The 25,769-nt window shown below is 32.7% G+C and overlaps 1 protein-coding gene across 1 annotated transcript in view; it reads right to left on the bottom strand.

Moving 5' to 3' along the window:
* Positions 1-18,961: 18,961 nt before the first annotated feature.
* LOC110038809 (uncharacterized WD repeat-containing protein C2A9.03-like) overlaps positions 18,962-25,769 on the bottom strand; it is a 44,012-nt gene continuing 37,204 nt past the window's right edge. Inside the window, exons 7-10 of the mRNA XM_020743715.1 lie at positions 21,488-21,579; positions 21,047-21,152; positions 20,657-20,743; positions 18,962-19,646 (exon numbers count right to left, since the gene is read on the bottom strand). Coding sequence (XP_020599374.1) covers positions 19,233-19,646; positions 20,657-20,743; positions 21,047-21,152; positions 21,488-21,579 — 699 coding nt within the window. The 3' untranslated portion in view covers positions 18,962-19,232. The remainder of the gene's footprint in view (positions 19,647-20,656; positions 20,744-21,046; positions 21,153-21,487; positions 21,580-25,769) is intronic.

Here is a 25,769-nt window from a genome sequence, read left to right as displayed (position 1 = left end):
GGAGGGTTTACATCACAACAAGTGACAACCTCAGAACCTAAGGCGAGTTAGGGCTTAAATTGCACAACATAATTATGCAAATGCCTAAAGATGAGTTGAGAATTTATGTCACACTAGGCGGACAACCTTAAAGTCCTTTGGCTTGTTATTTTAATTATAAACAAAGATAAAGCTATTGTAGATCTTCGTGCTATTGTAGATCCATTTGCTTCCTCAAAGTTGTTCTTTTGTGCATCCTTGTTGTGCTGCCCACATTGCTGGCTACAAGCTCCTCAGCAAAGTAGAGCCCTAAAATCTAAGGTTTAAAGTTTTAAATGACAAGTTTAAGTTCAATCATGGGGGGATTAAAGTTGATTAGAGCGACACCGGTTTGGATCTCACAGTTCCCTCATTTCGGTACCACTATTTTTATCTGAATTTACTTAGCTTAAATGAGTTGTTAAGCTCATTTAAACCAGGGAGATCTTATTAGAAACTGTGAGTTACCTCATCTGAGGGACTCCCGTAAATTTAAAAGGACATATTATGAAATTTTTGTTTTTGTTTTGATTTTGAAAATGTTGTTTAATTTTGAAAGGGTTGATTGGTTTTGGAAAAAAAAAGTGTTGCTGGCTCCATCCTCCTCGGCGAAGTAGAGCCCTAAAATCAAAGGTTTAAAGTTTTAAATGACAAGTTTAAGTTCAATCATGGGTGGGGGGGTGGTTAAAGTTGATTAAGCGAGATCAGTTAGGATCCCACAAGTTCCTCATTTTGTTACCACTATTTTTATTTGAATTTACTTAGCTTAAATGAGTTGTTAAGCTCCTTTAAACCAGGGAGGTCTTGTTAGCAACCATGAGTTACCTCATCCGAGGGACTCCTGTAAATTCGAAAGGACATGTTATGAAATTTTTTTTTTGTTTTGATTTTGAAAATGTTGTTTAATTCTGAAAAAAAAAAGTGATGATTAGTTTTGGAAAGTTTGTTTTTGTTTTTGGAGGTGAAGTAAAATGTACAACAAAGCATGTATAATATTTTAAAGCAAGGATAAATTGCAGTAAGTAAAATGATAGAGTTAAATAAAATTGTAAAAGCATACATCTCATCTTCTCGTTGCTCCCACTGGAAGATTAGCCTTTTGTAGCATGTATATAATTTTACAGAAATTTAAATAAAATTACAGGAAAGGAAATAGAGAAAGAAGGTTTGAGCCACCCCTACTAAGTTCTATGTCGCAACCTAATGGTTTCATAGAAGTTTTAATGGATGATTTTCTGGAACAAAGTATAATAGGTTCATTCACCCTTAAAAATATCCAAAAGATTGTGAAGGTGTTCGATGCATGACCCCAACCGACCTTTAAAATCTTTTGAAACATTGTAAGTTCAATTGAACTTATTATATTGTTCACATAATCATCCAAAGTTAAGTTTAGGGTTTGATTGATTAAAATACTCTAGCTCAATGAACTTAATGTTGTAATCATCTCATGAGAGGGGTACTTAACTAGTCATTTAATATTTCATTAAAAAGTTATATAAATGGGTACCCTTGAGGGTAAGATTAGGTTATTAAGAATTTATGCCTACAACTAAAGTTAGGCTTGTAGTGTTTGCAAAATGTTCACAATTAGTTATATTTCCCAAACATCATCAAGCAAATTCAAACTAAGACTAGTTCACTACTAAGCCCTTAAGACTTATGTGTGGATAAATTCAGGACTTTTAAGGATATTAAATTATATGGGATTTTAATCTTTATCAATGATTGTAGTATCACTCCAACATTAGCTAGGTGTTTTAAACTAGTGAATTATCATCTTCCCAAAATCTAACTCCTCACCTAAGGATCATTTAATTTAATTAACTCCTGAATTACGACAATTAGGGAAAATTAAAATTATGGTCTTATTGTAGAAAAGTGAGGTATTGGTTTCTACCATTTAATCCCTTTTATATCAATCATCCAAAAGAATTCATCATGATCAAAATTACTCATTTACCCTTTAATTAATTCTAAAATTTAATTAAAGCATAAAAATTCAAAATTACCATTTTCCCACTTCATAACTCAATAAATATAACTCAAATGTCCTTGAAATTTTTAAAGTACCCCACTCATGGGTCGAATAAAATATCAGAGGAGAAAATGTGATTTTTTAAAAATTTAATTTAATTTAAATAATTATTTTATTCAAAAATAAGGATTTTTCAAAGTTAATTCATTTAATCAACCAAAACAATCTATCTATTTTTAGAAAAATTATTTGAGGTTTACCTAGACTAGAGGACCACTAGCACCAATGTTCATGATTTTTCAAGTTATATTTTAATTATTAGATTTATCTAATGATTTTGAGTATTAATTAAATATAAAATATTATTTATGTTGAGAATTCAATTTTAATATTTTTATTAAATATCTCTGAGTTCAGGGAACCCAACGAAACAAAGTTCATGCTTTTTTATTTATATTTTCTTTATTGTAATTATTTTAGTGCAAAATTATGGAAACTTCATTTTTAAGCCTTAAAAAATTTGTAACTTTATTTAGAAAATTAGGAAAAATATTTTAATTACTCCCAAGTGATTAGGAAACCAATTATGACATTTTTGGGCACTTTTCGATTCTAATAATTTTTATTATTTTTTAATTATTTTAAATTTAAAATATACCTTAAAATCAAATATTTATTTTATTTTTAATTTTATTTTTCTTAAGTGTCTCTACTCACAAGGAGCTCAGAAAACCACCTATTACAAATTTTTTACTATTAATTTAATTTATGTAATTATTTTAATGCAAAAAACATTTTTAGCTTAGGAAATCAAGTTTAGTGTGTAAATTAATTCAAAATGATTTCAAATTTTTATAGAGATTTAATATAACCATTTTTTACAGTGTGAGATAATTTTTGTGATTTTTCCATTTATATTTTAGTTATTTAATTTTTTTTCAATTTAAGGACTTAATTACATGAACTGATGTTTTTAATTGTTTAAATTCAATTTACATTTTTCCTAGAGTCCTTTGGTCACAGTGAACCTACGAAAATAAATTTTGTATTTTTTTTATTTATACTTTAATTTTTAAAATTTTTTATTTAGATAGAAGTGATTTATTTTGAAAATTAGCGCTTCCACACTTAGAGGTGTTCTCTGACTTTGGAAAAATCAGAGAGCACACCTAAGGACAGGAAGTTTAAACCCCAAAAATATCAAACCATGCTAATTAAAATTTAATTATCTATGATTTAATTAATTTTTTTATTATTTGATTAATTAAAAATAAAATATAATTAAAATAATTTTATTTTTTTATTTCACATTGTTCTCCTCTATTCACCAAGCAACAGGGGTATTTTTCTTTAATGTTTATGATTTTTCTTTGTAAAGTTATGGATTTTCTATGTTCTGGGAATTAAATAAATCATAAAACCCTATTTTCCTACTTATCCAGCTCAGTCATTGCGTCATCTTGGGACTTTCCGAAGCTCCATGCGTGGCGCCATGATTTGGCGTCACAAGCTGACTCAGCCGCCACGTGGTCACGTGTTCACAACCTTGTTCCATCATTTGGCTTCATTTTGACTGTCCACCCAATAAACGTGGAAGCGGACGACATACGTTCATTCTCCCCGATCAGCCTAAACCGAGAGCGGTCCACACTAAATCGCTTTGATCTTACTTGATACTCACCAAAATTAAGTGTGGTTTGTTCCTATATGCGCAACAAATCAAGACAAACATATCTATACTAATGAACATGCATGGAAGTAAGATTTTTTTCATAAAAGCCCAAATCGAGCTCAATTTGGGGGGGAAGTGGCTCATACCTTGGTCCAAGAGGTGTAGCCTCAATTGGATTTGTTCTTGAGCTTTGTTATAAGCTGGAAAACCTCCTCCAAGTGTCATCTTGAGCTAAGAATGAGTCCAGATATGAATTTGATCGAAGGGTGATACAGGTTTGGTCTAGGGCTAGGTTAGAGAGCTCAAAATGGTGAGGTTTTGATTGGGGAAGTCTTATTTGGCTCTAGTGGAGCTTATGAAACAATCAATTTGGAGTTTGGGTGCACTTGATGGTATGGTCTTGAAAACTGCTATATTTCAATGAAGCAATTAGGGTTTTGCAAGGGGAATTAGGGCAAAGAAATGGTGGGGATTAACTTCTTTGGACTGCTAGAGGGTCTGGAGAAATTTTGGCAGAGTTTGGCTAAGGTTTGAACATGCATCCTCTTTTGTCCATGGGGGGTGTTTGATTTATAGAGGAGGCTATGACTGAAATCAGGGCATGCAAGGGTGGCAAAGAGGCAGTTGAGGTGGAGGGAAGAAGTGCTGTAGTGGCCAATACCAATGACACAGCTCTGATGGGTTCAATTTTAGGTTCTAAATCATTTGGATCTTCTCGGGCTGGGTGTTTTCCGACGGCTGTGGTGGCTTGCTGGCCAACATAAGGTCACCCTCAGGTTCAAGTGAGCTAGGAAAGTTGAGTGGTAGAGTCCATCTGGGTCCAAGGGGGCTCCAAGGTAGAAGTCCAAGGGAGAATTAAGGTTTGGGTTAAGTTCGCTAACTTGGGTTTGATCCCATGTTGACTTGGCTAATCATTAACCCAAAATGGTTAAGGCTGATACCTAAGTTTCTCAAGTAAGTTTGCATGAGTTTGAAGGGTTGGTTTGGGGATTGGGCAAGGGTTTAAATGTTGCATGAGAAACATAAATCTAAGTGTAGAGGGAAGAGGGAATGGTCACCTCCACATGCAAAATTTGGAAAATTTGACCTTATGATGCCCATGTAAGGCTCCATGGGGCATGCCATGCTATGTATGAGCCCATGAAAATGTTACATGCCAAAGGAATTTGTAAGTTTTATGCATTTAATAAAAAAGGTTCAACATGCCTATTTTGGATAAAGTTTCATGTATGCATGGCTAGGTTTGGTATAATGCCATGGTTAGATGCCTTAAATACCATGAGATTATGGAGAAAGGAATTCTTTGTTATGTGGGCTCAATTTGTGCTTTTAAAATTAATGTCATGGGCTTTTGAAAATGTGCATGGGTATGGGCTTTTAACACGCACATGATGATTTTAATTTTGGAAATTGATCATAGGCCAATCAAATGGATTTTTAATTGGTTGAAATTGAATTTAGATATGTTGAATTTGATGTGAATTTGTGATTGGGGCATTTGATTGATCATGAAGTTCAATTTGGAGTATTTTAATTGAATTTAGATATGTTGAATTTGATGTGAATTTGTGATTGGGGCATTTGATTGATCATGAAGTTCAATTTGGAGTATTTTAGATTTTGGGTCAATTTGAGGCAATTCACTTGGACTTAGATTTGGAGTTTAGAATTGGGTTTAATTTGGCTTGAATTTAGTTTCAATTGGGTTAAGGTATGATTAATTTGAGTTTAAATATAAAATTGAGGAAATTTGAGATCTATTGAGGGCAAATTGAAGGTGACTTGAGGACTTTAGACACTTAGGGGCAAAATTGGGATTTTGGTCAAAGTGAGTCAATTTGGTAAAATTAGAATCAATGGATGGTCAAGATTTGGCTTTAGGGGTGTTTGAAATGATTTTGGAGGATTTGAGATTTGGAGGATTTGAGAATTATTTTGGAGGATTTGAGAATTTTTTGGCCACCAAGGGTATTTTGGTAATTTTGGCAAATTTGGGGGTATTTTGGTAAAAATGAAAATTTTAGAGTGTTTTGGGTAATTTGTGTCGTATGAAAGGCTTTGAAATGATTTTTGAACAAAATTGAGGGATTTGGACCAATCTTGGAATTTTTTTGGTGTCAGGGGCAATTTGGTAATTTTGGGAAAGTTTAGGGCTAAAAGGCCAAAATTCGGTAAATGGGTAAGGTTGAGGTTTGATGTGAATGTTGATCATAGAATTACCCTCATGATGTCATGAGACCAAAGAAACCCCACTTTGGGTTCTCCATGTGCTAGTCTTATCCATCCTAGACAAAGATTAAGGGTTTGGGGGACCACCCACATGGGTCTCCAAAAAGGCAAGGGAACTAAACTGAACAATTGTAGGTTATGATTCAAGGTTGTGAGTGAAACTGTGAAGTGCAAGTATGTGTACTAGACCAGGCCACATTACCTAGGGTCAACCTTAAGGTCAGAGAATCATATGGGGAACCCCTCTTGAGCTCTCCCATATTGGCTCCACCTACTAAGTGCTAGAGGTTAGAACCAACATGTGAAACTTTAAGATGAGCAAAGAAGAGTTTGGAATTTCTATTGGTAAGGGTACCATCACCAGTCCTCTAGGAATAGTCCACAGAAAAGTCTTATGACTAGATCCTAGGCTCCTAAAGAAGAAAGACTAAACCTCAACAAAAAAAATGAGGTCAACAGGGCTTCAAATGAGTGAACTATTATCTTCCTAACTTAAGCCCATTAGTATCATCAAATTAGAATAGTCTCCAAGTCATAACAATTAACAAAATTACAGTTCAACCCTTATCATGAAAAAGTGACAATTTGATTTCTATCTCTTAACTCATTATATTTCAAAAATCAAAAAGAGTTCAATATGATCAAAGGTTCCCATTTACCCTTTGGTTAATCCTAAATTTTAATTAAGGCATCAAAATCCAAAATTACCATTTTGCCCCTAAGGCTCTCAACTTCATAACTTATCAAATATAACTCAAATGATTTTGAAATTTTTATGATAACCCACTCTTGGGTCAATCAAAATATCAGAGGAAAAAATGTAATTTTTCTAATTTTTATTTAATTTATATAATTATTTTAAACTAAAAAATAAGATTTTTAATATTAATTTATTTAACTAATCAAAGTAATTTTTTTGTTAATGGGAAAACTATTTGAGGTTCACCTAGGTCAAAGGACCATTTAGGCAAAATTTTATAATTTTTTTCAAATTATATTTTATTTATTATAATTATTTATTGATTTTTAGTGATTAGTTAAACAAAAAATATGTTTTAATTACAAAATATACTTTTTACATTTTTATTAAATATTTCTAAGTCTAGAGAACTTGGAAACAAATTTTTAATTTTTACAAATTTTATTTTCCTTATTTTAATTATTTTTTAATGGAAAATTTAAGAAAAATACATTTTTGGTATTTAAAAATACATAACTAAATTAAAAAAATTAAGAAAATTATTTTAATGGGTCCTAAGTGATCGGAGAACAATTAGGAACAATTTGGTGAATTTCATATTTTTGAAATTTTTAATCCTTTTCTAATTATTTTTAATTCAAAATATAGCTAAAAATGAACTATTTATTTAAAAATAGTTTTTATTTTCACTAAGTGTCCCAAATCACAAAGAACTCATAAAACCACTTTCACATTTTTCCTAATTATAGTTAATTTATTATAATTATTTTAATTCAAAAATATCATTTTACTTAGAAAATAGACTTTAGTGCTCAAACTAAATCAAATTAATTTCAAATTTTATAGTGGTTTAGGATGATTATTATTTACAGTGTGGAATGATTTTTGTTAATTTTTTAATAATATTTCATTTATTTTAATTTTAGTGAGGTTTTAGGGTCTAATTAAATATAATAATGTACATAAACATTTAAACTTAATTTATACTTTTCCTAGGGTCCTCTGACTACAAGAAACCTACCAAAACAAGTACCATATTTTCTTACTTATATTTTAACTTATATAATTATTTTAAGCAAAATTAGGAACATAGGCTTGAATATTAGGGTTTCAAAGCTAGAGATGCTCTTTGACCTTAGAAAAGTCAGAGAACATTCATATTAACATAAGGAATTAATCCCTATAATTTCAAGTCATGGTTATTATTATTTATTTACTTAGAATTAAAGTAGTCCAGAGAATATTTAATTAATTAAAAATTAGAGACATGTCAAATAATTTTTATTTTTATTCCGCATTATTCTCTTCTCTTCACTAAGCAGCAAGGTATTTTTATTTTATTTTTATGATTTTTCTACACCAAGTTATGCATTTTCTAAATTTTTTGAATTAAATAAATCCATAAAATTATGATTTTCCTACTTATCTAAGTCGGCGCCACCTCAACCTCAGCAACTTCAAACTCACACGCGTCACTCCACCATTTGAAGCCGCCATCTGAGTCAGCTACTGCTCAGCCCGCGGTTCATGTTTCATCCTTCCATCCGGTGTGATCTCAGCCGTCCAAGCAATACACGCATGATTTAACGATTCTCCGTCATTGTCTCTGATCATCCTAACCCGAGAACCATCCAACTTAAAACTTTAAGATCTCGCTCGATACTTAATGAAATCACATGGGGTTTGTTTCTTCACCTTCATTTGGTCCAGATGAACCTATCTATACGATCACATGCTCATGAAATTAAAATTTTCTTTACAAAAGCCTAAACCGAGCTTGATTTGTGGAAAAATGATCTATACCTTTATCTGAGAGGGGAGGCCTCAACTAGATGCTTGAAGAAGATTCAGTTGAGTCTGAAAATCCTCCTGGAAGTGTTGGTTTCCTCCAGTGAATGCTCTGAGCAAGACTTCCTATAACATGTAGGGAGGCCTTGGTTTAGAACTAGGCTAGAGTGCTCAACACAGGGGGTTTTGATGGGAATCTTATTATTTTGGTCCAGGAAAGCTTTTGAGATAATCAATTTGGAGTTTTGTGATGTTTTGAGAAATGGCCAGAAACTGCTTTGGTTTTGAACTCTAAAATTGAGCTCAAACAGTGGGGAAATGGTTGTAAGATGGTTGTAATGGGCTTAGAAGCTATTGGAAGGACTCTAGAAGAAATTTGGTAGAGTCTCCCCAGGGAAATTGGTGACTTCAACTCTTGGTCGTGGCAGGTGGAGTTTAAATAGGGAGGTAAATAGCGGCCACCGGGGCTGGTTAATGGGTGCAATCAACTACTTATGTGGAGGGAAGAAGGGTGCAAATAATCAATTGGTATGAGCCAACTTAGGGAGTTCAAATTTGGGTTTAAAGCTTGGGGTGGCTCTCGGTTTTGGTGTTTTTCGGTGACTAGGCCAGCCGGCCAAGCCAAGGATGGTGGCTAGGAGGCTTAGGGGATCCAAGGGATGGTATAATTGTGATTAGCTTGGGGGTTTGATGGTTGATGGCATATCTCCCTTGGTTTAGTAATTTTAGGAAGGGAATCCCTTAATTCAAAGAACCCTTGTTCCATGGATCAAGTAGATTGGGATAGGTGGATCTAGGCTGGTCCCTAGGGTTCAAATGTTGGTTGTGGTGACTAAGGTTTGGTCAAATTGAATGGCTTTGGTCATATTAGGAGCTTGGATTCAAAATTGAGGTTCAGGTTTGAACTTGGGCCTAGGTTGGGTTTGGGCTAAGATCTTGGTCAATTTATTGCTCAAATTGGTGTGGGTGGTTGTCATGAGAAGTTTTGAAAAGGAATTGGGTGATTTTGAATTGATTTGGGGTTCAATTTGGTCAAATTTAGCTCATAGTCAATTTTGAGGCATTTAAGCTAGACTTTAGTTTGGATTAGGCTAGGGTTAAGGTAATGGTCAATTTATATTTTAATTTGGTCTAAAATACTGTCATGAAGACTTTTGGGTAACAATTAGGAGCTCAATTTGATGACATTTAGATTTTGGGGTAAAATTGGGGAATTTAAGATTGGAGTTCGAATTGAGCTTGAGATGGACTCAATTGGCTTTGGTTTTGGTCTCAATATAGATTGAATATGATGAATTTAAGTTTAGAATTTAAATTGAGTGAGACTGAAGTCACTTTGGTGGAAATTGGGGGTGAATTAGGGAATTTAGACATTTAGGGGCAATTTGGAAATTTTTGTCAAAAAGGGTCGATTTGGTCAAATTGGGCTCAATTGGGTGGTTCAATTTGATTTTGAGGACATTTTGAGTGATTTTGGAGGTTTTGGGAATTTTTTAAATTTTTGGGGTATGAAGGGCATTTTGGTAATTTTGGAGGTATTTTTGGGATTTTGGAAAATGTGAGGCATTTTGGTCAACTTGAGTGATTTGGAATGGTTTGAAATAATTTTTGAAGGGAATTTAAGAATTTAGGTAATTTTGGGAAATCTGCGGCTTAGGGGCAATTTGGTAATTTGGGAAAATTGGGGCCAAGAAGGGTAAAATTTGGGAATTTGGCAAAATTAGTATTGATTGAGAATGTTAATCATGAGTTCACCCTATTTGAGCCATGAAACCAAGGGAACTCTCATTATGGATCCTCCATGTGCTAGTCTTAACTAACATGAGTTTCCAATAGAGTAAGGGATCAAGCTATGCATTTTCGGGTTAGGGCTTAGGTTATGAGTGCAAGTGCAAGTGTGTATGTGTAGACCTGACCAAGACCAAACCACCCAGAGCTAACATTAAGGCCAATCAGTCCTATGGGGACTTCTCTTGAGCTCCCTCATATTGGTTCCACCTACTACTAAGTGTTAGAGGTTATAACCAACATGTGGAACTTCAAGATGAGCAAAGAAGAGTTTTATAATTTCTATTAGTGAGGGTTCCATCACTAGTCCTTTAGGAATAGTCACTAGAAAATTTTTATGACTAGATCCTAGGCTTCTAAGAAAGAAATTAGGCCTCAAGCAAAAATGAGGTCAACATGAAGTTCGTCTAGCTCATGCATTCGAGATCAAGGTCGGGGATGCGGGCAAGGAAGAACTAACAAGATTGTTGAACGAATGAATTAAACAATCAACATCAATGTGGAAGGAAGCTCCGAATAGGATAAGTCCGAGAAAGATGCAATGGCAGTAATCTGAAAGAAGCCTCGGTTTGAGATCTTCTCGGAGGATGAAGAGAAAAGTGAATATGAGTAAATGTACGATTGGATCAACCACTATGTGCAAGCATGACCCTAACTCCAATTCATTCTCATAAATTTAATAGTATAGAGGTCAAGGAAGTTCATAGTGTGTGCATGAAACCGATCAAGTTCCACTGTGCTTCTCCTTATTCTCATTCAGAAACCCATAAAAATTTAGAAAGTATTTCTGATGAATTAATGGAATAACAATTTGGTTACTACTCTCCTTATATTCAAAAGTTACTTCAACAGGGACATGTGCCAAAACAAATTCCGAAGGGGAGACTACACCTCTTTGAGAAATTAAGGTGCACTAAAGATAGAACTCCCTACTCTAAAGAAGGTGTCGGATTTGGTATAGTGAGACCACTCGATGATTCAGAATTCTGCATGGTCATCACTAGCAGCTAATGGAAAAATTAAGTTAATATATACTTTCTTGGACAATAGAAATATTGTTGCTAGGTTAATATAATCAATAAGAAAACACAGAATCTTGATAATTCTTACATGGCTTAGGAGACAAGCTTGTAATATGAAACCAAAAACTTGTTATGACTTTGCAAAAGGCTAAGGAGTAGATCCACTCCTGATTATCAATAAAAATTAGAATCACTTCAATAACTCTAATTTACATAGGTCCAATTTAAGGGAGGTTTTCTCACTAGATAGAAAACCCTTCTCTCATCATTTAGGATTTTATTTCCATAAAATTAAGATTAGACACTTTCAAATTTCTAAAATTTTTACTCTTCAAACTATATCTAAGATTAGAAAACTATAAATTTCTCCTTTTTAAAAATTAATAAGTTCTCTGCGGGATTGAAATATAGATTCAAAAAATTATATACTACTTGATTGACATGTATACTGATGTGTTTTATGTTTGTTTTACAACACCATGACATCAATGACTTTAATAGAGAGGGAACATTTTAAAATATAAAATCTGAAAGGAAAATTAGAAAAATAATGATTTTTTAAGGTTATAAAGAATAAGCATTCAAAATTATTAAGAAGACTTAACACAACATTAGCAACTTCAAAGAAAATATGAAAAGAGAGAGAGAGAGAGAGAGAGAGAGAGAGAGAGATGAAAAATAATTGAAGGGAGCTTGAGGTAAAGCCTGAATATAAAAGGCTAGTGCCTAAATCATATTTTAACTTAAATAATAAAAATCTTATTCAATTTGATTTCAAAATTTTATATTTAAAAAAAAACATCTATTAATATTATATTAAAAAGTTCTAATAAAAAATTTAAAATAATTAATAATTAAAATTTCTCTAATCAATTATATGATGAAGGCGTTAACCAAACTAATGTTAAGGAAATAGTAGTTAGAATATTCTTGTGTTAATTAGTAATCAATGGATTTAATAAATTTTATTACTAATATTTTTCATGTTAGAAAGATAAAAGATAATAACTACTATGTCATTCTATGAGATCAATTTTTATAAGAATTACTTAATGATAAGTAATAAACATAGTTTGGGAGTATATGACAAGTGTGTAAAATGGTATAGTTAGCTTTGATTTTTTTTTATATTTGTATTCAATTTTTATGTTTTTTTCATCATGTAGTAATATACAAGCATTACATAGCTTTTGGAAAAGAAAGTGCAAATTAGTAGCTTAGCTTCCCAATGCTGTACTTATAGCACTGAAATGCCTAATCGATAGTGCCACAACACCAGTACAGTAGCAGTTCCTCAATACCTGATGTGGTATGTATGCATGAATTTAGTTAAATCTAAAATATCATTAAATAGTCCAAAAATCAAGCATATGTAAGATTGCATATATGTAAAAAATGATGTTTAAATGTTAGATATGTAAATACATAGAAATTAAATGGTGTTCATGCAAGATTTTCAAACAAATATCAAAGTAACAAAACATTTGAAAATTTATTTGGTTCACAGCTATTATAAAATGAGTTTAAATATAGTGCAATGATAATATGCTCTATAAAGATTCATATCAACCTAGCAAACATTTGTATATTTGGACTAATTAAAAAAGATTTTGCTAAAAAAAATTGAAACCATTCATGGAGTATAAAGTGTAAACTATTTTAGCAACAAAATAACACACACACACACACATGTTGTGTGTGTGTGTGGGGGGGGGGGGGGGGGTGAGCGCGTCGAGAACCGGAGCCTGTTGGATGGCAACTTCGACATAAGTCCCTTATGCCCCGGGTTCAAATCCCAACTAGGTCAAGTTAGCAAGTATTGGAGATCGATATTTAAGGTACTTGTTGAAATGGGTTCAAATCCTGGTCATTTTTTTACTCAAGAAGTGTTATACTCTATTCCCTCAATGTATGGTAAGCCACTCAAAATGGACATTCCTGCATTCCTGCTCTTAATCTTTTTCGACCTCTGAAGTCAAAGTACTTGTTGAAAGGGACATCACTTCAATCGCTTCTAAGGAAATTTGATTAGGCACACAAAACCATGGATATTTGCACAAGGTTGTGATTAAGCCATTCCCTTTGTATTGCTCGAATTTTCATATGTTCAGCCTCTCCAATTCTCAATGTCACCATCTACACCCTCATCTAAGACCAAAGAAGCAATGTGCTTAGCCAAAGGCACTGATTCCCCCTCCTGCTGATCCGCTCCAAGTTATTTACACTTTTGATCATCAGAAGGATACTCCTGAAGAAGTCATTGTCCCCGCGGGTAATCTGACACACAAAGCTCTTGATGTAGCCCCTACTATGGAACCTCTTTTCATGGGGGCAGGGGAGACATTTCATACTTCCCCTGCCCTAGAGCCTAACTTTGATGTAATGGGTGACATTATTTCTACTGAGTTTCTACTGCCTCATCAGATAGAGCAATTTGTTGTTGTTAATCAGGCACATGGGGCTCATGATGTGTAACAGCTTACACCTGTCTGACAATCTTTGGACCAATCCATGGAGCAAATGAGCCAATCTTCGGATGAGGAATGACAGATTTATACATCCAGGAATAAGAATAAGATTGGAGGCCTACTACCAAACTTGAGGGATGATACATTAGTTGATTTGGGTAATGGCAGCAAACTTAACAATTTGTCAGCTGGCTCCCATCCTAAAACCACAGGCACGGGCAGGGCAAAATTGGATATTCCGCAAGCTAACTGAATCTATGAGTATTGGCAGACTTTTGGTGTACAATTTCTATGTCTACTTTTTAATCGTAGCTTTCTGGGTATACATCTATTTCCAACGTGTGTGTTGTATGTCGGATGATTAGGGTGTCAATTTGGGCCCTGTCATCAAACCTATCTGTAACTTTCCTTTATTAATATATTCTCTTTCGTGCTTTTCTAATATATATATATGTTCTATTTTTTATTTTTTGAATTTTTTGAATCAAAAGCCAATTCAAGAACTGAAAATTAAATATTTAAATTTCTCAAGATGATATCCAAACTATTAATTTACAAACCAACCAAATCAATAAAAAATATTAGTTCTGATCTTTCAATTATAACCTAATAATGCACACCCATATTTCTTAGGTTACTTCTATGAGTTTTGTGAGGGGTGTGCTTTTGTAGTGAATGAGACTTAGGGTCCGTTTGGGGCAGCTTATTTGGCGCGATGGCGTTTTGAAAATGCATCTGGCCTGTTTAGGTAAACTGTGTCTTGGCAGCTTATGCGTTTTCAAAATGCTGAAAACAACGTTTTCACACCGCACTATCTGGGTGCGGTGACAACTTTCTGGCAGCGGTCTGATTTTTCCAAAAAAAATAAAAATTTGTAATAGCCACCGCACCCAGCTTATCAGCAGATTATTTGTAATCAGCTTAGCAGCAGGTTTTTCAATAAGCTGCAGCTGCCCCAAACAGTAGAGGGTAAATCAAACGGAGGAGAAACTAGAGAATGAAAATTGGTTTGGAGCAAGAAGATCATATTCTGCTTTTTTTATTTCTTCTTTAATTTATAAACTTTATTTTATTTTCAATGAATTTGATGTCTTTCTTGTCACTCATAGGTAGGAACTAAAGTGTTTTATTCTTTGGGTTGATTGTGTATATTCTGGGTGAATTTATGTTAGATTCGGGAGTAATCTCATGCGTTATTGATATTTTAACCATCTTTTTTTCATTTCTATTTGATAGTAATTGTTAGATTTGTTAAAAATCATTAATGTCTATACTATTGGAAGAAAATTAGACAAACAACTAGGTCAAAACACAAAAACTTGGTGAAATAGGAAAATTGTCAATTGGTGTTTGCAATCACATAAGTAAATAGGCAATCTAGTGAGCCTTTGTAGGGTTAAGTTAATTTAACCATAATATGAGATTGGATAAGAAGTACTAGTCCCCGATTGTTAAATATTTTAGGAGATTTTAATGGAGGAACTCTTAACTATCACATAAACAATTCAAGGAAGTTTTTTTCACATTAGCATTACCCTAAAGTAGTAGTTTTCCACATAAAATATAGAAGCTCTAGAAATATTACAAAAAAACCATTCCTTTGAATTAAATTAAAAATTAGTAGATCAATATTTAATCTATTTTGTGAATTAGTAAGTTTCTAGTGAGATCGATAACTCAGACTAAAATTTTGAATATTACTTGATCAACGTATATACTTGCGTGAATAATGTGAGCATCATTGAACTACAAATCATTTGTACATACTAACGTCTATAAATATTTATAGCTTTTTTTATGTTATTCATTTATATTTAAATAATTGATATTAATGCGTTTATATGTTAAAAATATATGTGCAAAATTGAGAAAAAGAAGGGAAGTGTTGGTGGTTGTGTGGCTAGATGGTTGCATGTTTTGTGCATTTAATAGTTATAAGGCCTGTGCACCTATATAATTATTGTATATGCATTTCATATGTTTGATTAGATGTGAACAAATTTAGGTATAAGTAAAAGTGGAGATATAAAGAGTAAGGAAAAATTATGAATTAGTGGAGATACATGAGAAAATTGAGATGTTAGAGGTGAAAGAATAAGATAAAATATTCCAAATAAAAAAAATTAATTATTATTTCAGCTTATTTTATTTTTTTTTTTTTAATATCATATTTCTTTCAGTTTTGCTCAATGAACCTACTATGAATATTAGTTCTTGTAATGACACAATACTTGATAGTCATAAGACATATACTATCATATTTTTTTTAGTTTATTTAAAGTAAAATTTTATTCCTTTTATCTTATGTGTATTAAAAATTATAGTAGATTTTAATTAGCTTTTTGATCTATGATTACTCACTCTTATTTTATTCAAATGTGTTATTTCAGGGAATAGTAAAACTCAAATTGAGTAGATGTTATTAGTTACGTTGAGAGCCAAAATTCGATACGTTATTGTTATTACTATTATTTTAAATAGCATGATATATAGATTTTATTGATATAAAGATTATATCATGATCATTGCATGTGCATCATTTCAGTGTATATATGTCGCACAATCGAAATGAATTTTGAGTATTTATATCTTATATTTTTATTGATGATAATAGTGTCTTCTTATTTGTGTAAATTGAAGAAAAATAAATAAATAAATTCTTTCTTATTAAACCTTGTGAAATTATTTAATTGTCACTACTTTGATATGATGGGTTGCATCTGGTCGGGTTGTGCCAATCATTTTCTCAAATACTTAATAAGGGTCGTCCACATATTGTAGCATGACTGAGTCTATTAATCATAAGCCACCTCCTACCTTTTGTAGTAAACCAACTCTTTTTTTTTTCTTTGGATGAGATTTTTTTATTTGACAATAACTTTCTACACTTTTGTCGATAAAATTTTCCTTGGCATCTTGAGCTATGAGATCCTTCATAATTTTGTATTATATTTACGTCTAATATGCCTTTTTTTATTGACCTTTGTTATTGTCATCACATGCATATCAAACCATTTATAAGTAAATTATTCAATATCTTTTTATATTTCTACTCATACTTAATGGTTTATCTATGTGTATGTTGAAGTGAACTTTTTATCGATAGTTATGATATGTCTTTTATTTTATATTTATGGGTTATTTTCTATCATATTCATGATAACCACATCAATCACTCTATATTATACTCGTTGAGATCAATTTCTTGTAAATCAATACAAATAGATATCACTACTATAAAAATATCTCGAAGATCTGTGGCCCGTGTTCTCAATAAATAGATGTTTTCAGTGCTCAGAAGAAAAAAATATTGATGAACTCTGCTTCATATAATTGTTGGCAGAAATTAAATTTTAAGGGTCTTCCTATATATTGTCAATCTTGTAATACTTTTTTTATCATTATTATTTTATTTGTTATTATGAATCATTTAAAATGAGAATATCCTCTCAAAAGCGCCTATCTTACTATTCATGATATCTTTTTAATTATGATGTAGAGAGGCAAGATCTATGTGTAATAAACATTAATGAAAAAATTTGTTCAACCACCTTATTGGTAAATGCTTTTGTAGCCTCCACCTTGAATGTTCTCAAGCTTTACTTTATAAACTAGTATGGAGTATAGTATTTTTTTTTTTTTTCAAGTATACACCTTTCATAGTTGTTGTAAATTTTTGGGATGTTAGTATCCCCTTTAGATTTCGACCTTTTTATTCATTAATTATAATTGCCAAACCTATTAATACTTTAAGGGCCATGTATGAGAACAAGTTATATATTAGTTTATCAAGCATTACAAATGTGTTACCAAATGCTAACCATAATTATTCTAATAGAAATGGATATTAATGATTCCATATTTTGCTCAATCTTGATATTCTACAAAAATCTTCCTTGATTAGTGGACAAAACTTGTGCTTTCTCAAAGAGGCATAAATAAGGAAAAAATCTGTCACTCTATGTATCACTAGATTTGAAGCTTGCCTTAATAACTCTCCAAATAATCTTGGCATCATGACTCCATGGGTGTCTTAAAGTGGGCCTATAATCTCTCTTCTTGGATGGATAATACTCTTTTAACTTCAAGCTACCTTGATTCAATATAATTTAATTATTATTATTTTTTATGAATAGCTTTTTATTTACTTGTTTATGTAATTAATTAGTAATAAAATTCATTACCACTTAAAAATTCCCTTCATCCACATGAGCTTTCTTAACTCTTTTATTTATTCTACACATCTTCACTAAGGCTCCACAATCCCACCCAAGTAGCTATCCCTCCTACACAAATCACTTCAACACCTAGTATAAACTGGCCCTCAACAACACCATCATAAGCCTATTCTACACCCATCTACAACATTAAAGGCAGAGAGCACATTCATGCAGTTAGGTCCTCTCATCATAGCCCAAAATGATGTTGGACTTCTAAATTTCACAAACTTGTCATAAATTTTATTTATTCTACTTAAAAATAAGTTATGTTAATTAGATATTTCACTAGTAACTCACTAATCAACCAACACCACACATTAATTAGTCTCATCATCAAGAATTTTTCTAGAACCTTGCCCTATTCTATTTTTTGAAACTCTCTTCCCACTGTAATATATAAAATCAAAAGACTACATGATTGAAGAAAAATTAAAATTAAATTACCTACATCAATCATCAAAATAATATTTCTATATTAATCCAGTTTTCATTGATTCAATTCATAGTTAAATCTAATACTCCCATACATCAAAATAATCCGGTGACATTAATGTCGTAACACAAGTCATCATTGCATGTCAGGTGAAAGTGGAGTTACTCGCAAACCTTCATCGACCAAAATAAAAGGAACAAAACCACATGAAATCACAAATTACACAACACACAACTAGGCCTTAACTATAATATCACTAACCAACATGGACCTAAAAAAAAAAAATAGAATAAAAGACAATACCCTTCGCAGTTATACTTTCACATTTTCTCTTTTCTCTGGTGTTAGGGTATTAACTCCAAATAACGTCGAAATAACTCCGCAATAACCCCCCAATAACCGTCGCAGAGGTTGTTAAGAAGTTATTGAGAGGGGATTATGTACGGAGAGCTTGCGTATGTTCTCCGTACACAAATATTTCTCCTGTACAGGACTGCGCCCATCAGGTGTTGCTGAGGGAAAAGCCAAAGCAATTTAATGAATTGATGCAGCAATAGAAAGAATCATTGGGATTACAATACAATTAAGAAGTGATCAAACTGAGACAGACCAGAAGAAAATAAATTTATAGTAAAAAGGAAACATAAAGCGTTACAAAAAGACTGCAACTAAAACTGTAAGTTTACAAGAACGTTACTGTCCCAAGGCACAATCTACAATGAAACTTCATTTCTACCCAAGTGCACCCTCTAAGAACTGTACAACATTGCTTTATACATTTCGGCAGAGCTCCAACATTATTGAGAAAGAAAGATTGATTTTCTAGTAACATTGAACCATTCACCTCTACACCTGAACTAATATATAAAACCTGCACTGCTTCAAAACCAGACAGACTCTGCAGCTAAATTTCAACTCAAAAAAAGGAATCCAGATAGGAATAGTTGTGTCGACGGTTATATTGAAGGAGACTGCCATAAGTGCGATCCCATATACCGACAAAGAGAGACTCGGTGTCGGGGCTGAATGACATGCCAGAGATTTCTCCGAAGAAATCGAGCTCTTGACGCTTGTTATAATCGCTTCCTACATCAAAAATATGAATGAAGTCTGCTGGTTCGGCTATGGCCATGAATTGACCATCGGAGCTAAAACGGATCGAACGGATGGCTCCGAGGTTGCCTCTGAAAACAGCAACAGAGCTGGAGAGGTTGCGCACATCCCATAACCGGCAAGTTTTGTCTTGATTGCCCGTAGCAAACATGGAACCATCAGGGTGCCATGCAGAAGCAAATGAGTAGTCCACATGGCCAAGAAGCTCATGGATGGTCTGGAAGATGGAGAATGGGTATTTAAAGGTGAGAAAAATAGTGCACTTAATTAACAATTTGATATTTCTTCATTTTACAACTCCTTTATATTTTTTTTATTGATATTATTGAACGATCTTAAAAAAAGGTATTGGGAGCAAAAATATGGACGCTTAATTATTTTACCACTCCATTTAGGTTAATGAACGTGCTTCATTTTTTTTTTTTTACACAACAAATAGCGCATTAAGAGCTCAATAAAATGCTCAATAGAATCATTTAACACCTTGCTTAATGTTCTAAAATTAAGGGTGCGTTTGGAGCAGCTTGTGCGTTTCCGGATAAGCAGCTTATCCTGAAACACGGCCTACGGGTCGACCACGGGGTTCGACCCGCAGCCTGCGTTTAGTGTAAAAATGGAACCGCATTTTTGGATAAGCGGGCAAAATGCGATCCAAAAGGTACCGCAGCGTTTTCAAAAACACCCCCGCACTTATAAGCTGCCCCAAACCGGCCTTAAGTTTCTTCTGTGTAGCACTTATTGAAAAATGAGGTAGAACGGAGGTTTAATTGCTTGCACATATATAGAATCAAGCTTGATTATAACTTGATTATGCTTTGAATATGAGAAAAAAATTAATTAAAAGCTTGGTTAACATTTTTAAATTTGACTCGGTAAGAAAATGAATGAGAAGTTGTTAGCATTCAGCTCAACTCAACTTGATCAAAATAAGAAAGATAATATGCTGATTCTAACACTAATGATATTGCTCACACAAGATAGTACATATCTCTAGTTATCTTACTTTCTAAGCCCACTTCTTCCAAATAAAATATGGAATTTTTAATCTGATAAACCATAAATAAATCAAATCTGACAATATTAAGGAATGTATTGTCAAGCCGCTACTTCTCGCGTTGCATAGGTTGAAATCGAGCAAAAAGCCTTTGCTACCAAATTCGTATGGTATGGCTTTATGCAACATTTTTTAAATGAAGCAAAGATGTATTAAATGTGTATAGAATTTACCTTCCCAGTGTGGGCATCTAAAAGCAATGCTTCAGTGCTATCTCCCACAATGACAAGAAGCTTTCCATCTGGACTAAGTGCTGTATGCTAAAAACAATAAAAAATATACAGAGAAGTCATTATAAATGAGAAAAACAATAATTTTCAGATTTGAAAAGAACGAAAAAGTAAAATAATATACAGGTGAAACAGGCCAAGAATGATTGCCATAATTAAAGAAAGATCTTAAGATTAAGTCCATTGCCACTCAGTAGGCTTCGAACATCTTTCCTTGTTCAAAAGAACAAAAATGAAAATGTACGATAGATTACTGTTGTAGGCATTGTAGCTAGTGATTATGACAATAAGATTATTCAGTCACAACAATTTCACTAAAATAGCATATCTTACATTCACCGGCCAATCAAAACGGAAATGCTTTGACAATTGGAACCTCTCCATGTCGAAATCTCTAACTCCGCAATCATTGTTTGATGCCATGAAATGAACAGCACCACTATGAAAATTGAAACTTGTGTCAAACTCTCAGAAACATTAAGAAAATGGGAAATTTACATATGCACAATTCTTATGTATTTACGTATCTCACACCAAGACTTTTATATTTACATATATAGCACTTTAGTGCTTTAAACCTATGCATAAAAGTTGCATTTCAGTTTTAGAAAGTGGCAATGGTGCTATTTTTTATGTGATATTAAATATTTGAGTGCTATGTGTGTAAATATGAAAGTTTACATGTGATATATGCAAATACATTAGAATTGTGTGCTATGATGTAAATGCCACTTAAAGAAAACACCCATACATATGACCAAAGGATAGTACAACCTCGTACTGTCATAGATCTCCACAGCATTAGTGATAGCATTGTCATCATAAGTTGTCCGGCAGCAAAAGGTTATTCCTTCCCTATCTAAATACTGCATTTCACAACAAACAGTTATTTTGATTTATCAAAAAGGCCAACAATGTTGTTAAAATAATCAAAAAGGCAGGGAAAAAAAAACACTATCACACAAGTGCAACGAAGTCTAGCATTAAAATAATTATTCATTACCATTAAAGTCGGGTGGAACTAAAGAAAGTTATAATGATAGAAAGAGAAGAGACAAACTCCAAGCATAACTCTGAGTGACCAATATACATAACATAGAATCAGATAGCATTCAATTAGCCTCACATAATTTCAATAATTTAACCACCCATGTTCAATAAAGATTAATTAATTACAAATAATGGGCCCGTTCTCATAGAAATTGGGCTACAAGGATAAAATCAATTATTAAAAGTAAAACTAATCCAAACAAAATCTAAGTTTAAACAACATACAAATTTAAATCTAATATTATCAAACTGAAAATGGTTGAACCTAATAAAATAAATCAAATAAAAATAATAAAATAAATATGACCATAATTAAGAAAGTTTATAAAAAGGTTGAAATTTTGGATGCAATGTTTGTTAAATCTTCTTATTAAGTTCGGTGTTAAAGGAGGGTCTTTTCATCGATTCAAAGTTTTGAAGCACTTTGTACACAAGTTGAAGGGCTATCAGGACCCATTGAATCTTTGCTGATATCTATATGGAATTTTACAAAGAAAGGAAGGATAGTGGAACAAAGTCTTATTTAGGCTATTTTACCCCCTTCGTTTTGTTTTATATACGTATTTGTCTTAAATCCTCTTGCCTATGTGAAATGAATCTATCAACTACAAAACATGATTAGTGCTATGAGTTCTACAATTTTTTTCTCAAGCAAATTCAAACCGGTAAACTTTTTGTTTAGGGGATGTAAAGTTATCTTTCAATTTTTGTGGCTCGAAGACCCTACTCTATTAAATTAAACATTTGTGGTATCTAGCCATGCTTTACTCACTATCAAGCACGAACAAGACACGATACGATACGGGACACTACATAGTTAAAAAAAAAAAAATAGAACACAAAACATCATGAACAAATTTTATATTTAATTAATTGGTAATATTAAGTATATGTTTTTCTATTATTTTTTATTAAAAATATCACAGCACAAATTATGCAAGAATAAAATTTAACTTCATAAATTTAATTTATATTATAAATTTCGTGTTTATGAAAATTAATTTTTAAAATTAGATATAATATGTTTCAAAAGAATTCATGCAACTCATCTTACTAAAATTTAAAAATTCTAGGATTACAAAGAGGAAACTAATAATACTCAACTTCAACGAGTTTTGGATGCACATTCAATGCTCGATTTTGATGAATGCTAGAGGGAGTTGCAACATGATGAATGACTGGGTAGTTTTGATTACGAGGTATAATTAAGGTTATACAAATATTTATAATTTTCTAAAAATCGGGTTAAGCTCATGTTTGATACGGTGTTGAGTGTGTCCCATACATGTTCGGGATATATGTAGTGCCGAAGAAGTGTCAGACAAAGTGTCGGTGTCCGATAGGTGCCCGACACGGGTACGATGCTTTTTTAAAAGAGTTTGTGCTACATAGTTTATTCATTCTTAGGTTACAAAGAACTTTTAAAGCTTTCAGGCTATTGTCAACCACATGAGAGTCGGATTTGAACAAAGCTAACCATCTGAGGTCTGAAGGTTGTGCTGAACCATTTTGAGGCTACATCAAACTTTAGTGGTTCGCAAATTATGTCCAACCACTTGAAAGTTAGCCCAAATCCTTTAAACTGGCCTGACATTTTTGAGGCTGAAGGTTATGCATAGTCATTAAGAAGTTGCACTGGAATTTTGAAACCCAAAGGTTATGCTAAGCTCCTTAAATGTTAGCACGAGAGTTTGAACGAATCTAGGGTATGTTTGGAGCAGCTGTAGCTTATTGAATAATCTGCTGATAAATTGATTAAAAATAATTTGTTGATAAGCAAGGTAGGGTAACTATTATTAATTTTTATTTTCATGAAAAAGTCAGACCGCAGCCAAAAAGCTACCTACGCAACTAGATATGTGTGGTGTGAAAACGCTATTTTCATCATTTTGAAAATGTGCAAGCTGTCAAAATGCAGTTTACCCAAACAGTCCAGGTGCGTTTTCAAAATGTCACCGCTCCAAATAAGCGGCCCCAAATGGACCCCTAATCTTTTGAGATCCAGAAGCTATACGAAGATCACCTCTTGGTTTGGCTTGAGCTTTATAGCCTTCCAATGTTTCTTGATTAAGAGTCTCCTAATATTCAACCAAATCGTAAAATAAACATTAACTTTATCAACCAAATAAACCTAATCAATCATTAGAATTATTCATATAGAATTCAAAGGTTTTTATTGGGTTATGAAATATGCTTTATGTTCATCTAAGGGAAATTGAACCGACTCTCTCATGGATAGATAAACTTAAGTGAGGCATTGGAATGCCTTAGATCGAGCATGAAGGGACTATATCTTGATCATCCTTACTCATTGTGCATCATTTATAGCATCCCAGCACAAAAATCAATACTCTAGCAATGCAAAATAAGAACATGTATTCAGCATGAACATTGGATTCAACCTTCAACAGAACAAATTCCCAAGCTAAAATTCTTTAGATTTGATCCAAGAATTAAAGAAAAAAAAATACCACAGTTCTATATGAATGCTCAACGAGACGTGCCAAGCCTAATTTTATTAGGTTGAGAGCACTCAACTTGCCTTAATGATTATGTATTCACCATTTATCTGCTTGATTTGAATGAATTGTAGTTGCAATGACAATTGCGATAGGAAAAAAGCACTTCATTGGGACTAAGGACTTTGTTCCATAAGACTAAAGAAAAGAAGTTCTTTTCTAAGCCTGGAGCACCACTGGTAACTCGTTCTGCCAAAGGTAGAGCATGCCTTTGAGTTCCAAAATATAATGAGAAGGGGCATTTACATACATGCCACCCAATTCCAATGTATTTTACATATCTAAAACCTAAAATTTGCTTTTTACATTTATACCACAATCCTCCATATCACGTAAAAAAAACAACCATTTTTATTTTTAAAAAAGTGAAATACACTTTTTCATTTATAGGTAAGGTGGTATGTATGTTAAAATTGACATTTAGATGTTAGAGATGTAAATACATAAGAATTGAGTGATTTGCTGTAAATCTTACTATTAAGAATTGCATTGTTGGTCGCTTCAACTTGCTTGTTTGTTTGTGGGCAGCTAACTGATGAAAACTTCACGCAATCATTGATTTCTTTATAAATCTTAAACAATTTTGCATAAATGTTAATTATGATGGTGAATCATAGAACATATTAAGATGTTCTGAAGGAATATACTGCTAAATCACTACATTGATTCTTGTTTTGATTAGCAAGATGAATTTCATTCACTGGGTGTAGTAGTCCACGATGGCCACTACAAATGTTCTTCCAGATGCCCAAGAAATGGGGTCCATTTTTTCCAAATTGAAAAATGCAAAAGGGTCATAATCTAGTACTTAGATTCAATTATTGTATTGAATCAATTCTTAGGGTTTGCAACTCCTGCATTTTAATAAAAAATATTTAGCAGTATCACTGCGCATGTGTTAGAAATATCAAAGTCAGAATACTCTCTTCGTTAAAATAGGCTCAACCTTAGTAACATATTTACTCGCCAATATAAATCCCTTATAGGACTTCCTTATTCATAGGCGCATTTGACTTGTCCTTAATTATGTCTGTTAGTAGATGATTCCAACATAGATGAAATATCTCACACTTTGATATTAAATTCTCCTACAGCCTCGATGCAATGTTGCATTGCAATCCTGTTGAAATGAAATCAAGGATGGGCATGAATCAGCAGTGGGCAAACTTTTCAAAAGTAAATAGTGCATAATAATGCAAAGATTCCATAGCCTAAACCCCCCCCCCCCCCCCCCCCCCAAAAAAAGAACAAACCATTAAAAATGATGAATAATTCATTAAAAAATACTACAACAACAACAACAATAGCTTTATCCCACTAAGTGGGGTCTGCTACATGAATCCTTTTTCTCCATTGCGTCCTATTTAGTATCAAATTTTCATTTAATCCTAATAAATTAAGATCATCTTTTATACAATATGCCCAAGTCTTCCTAGGTCTACCTCTGCTTTTCTTAACATAAGTCTTCTTAACATAAGTCGAATCTG

The sequence above is a fragment of the Phalaenopsis equestris genome, unplaced genomic scaffold, assembly GCF_001263595.1.
Source record: "Phalaenopsis equestris unplaced genomic scaffold, ASM126359v1 Scaffold233956, whole genome shotgun sequence".
In the NCBI taxonomy this organism is placed as follows: Eukaryota; Viridiplantae; Streptophyta; class Magnoliopsida; order Asparagales; family Orchidaceae; genus Phalaenopsis; species Phalaenopsis equestris.
This window is presented reverse-complemented; position numbering and strand designations above follow the sequence as displayed.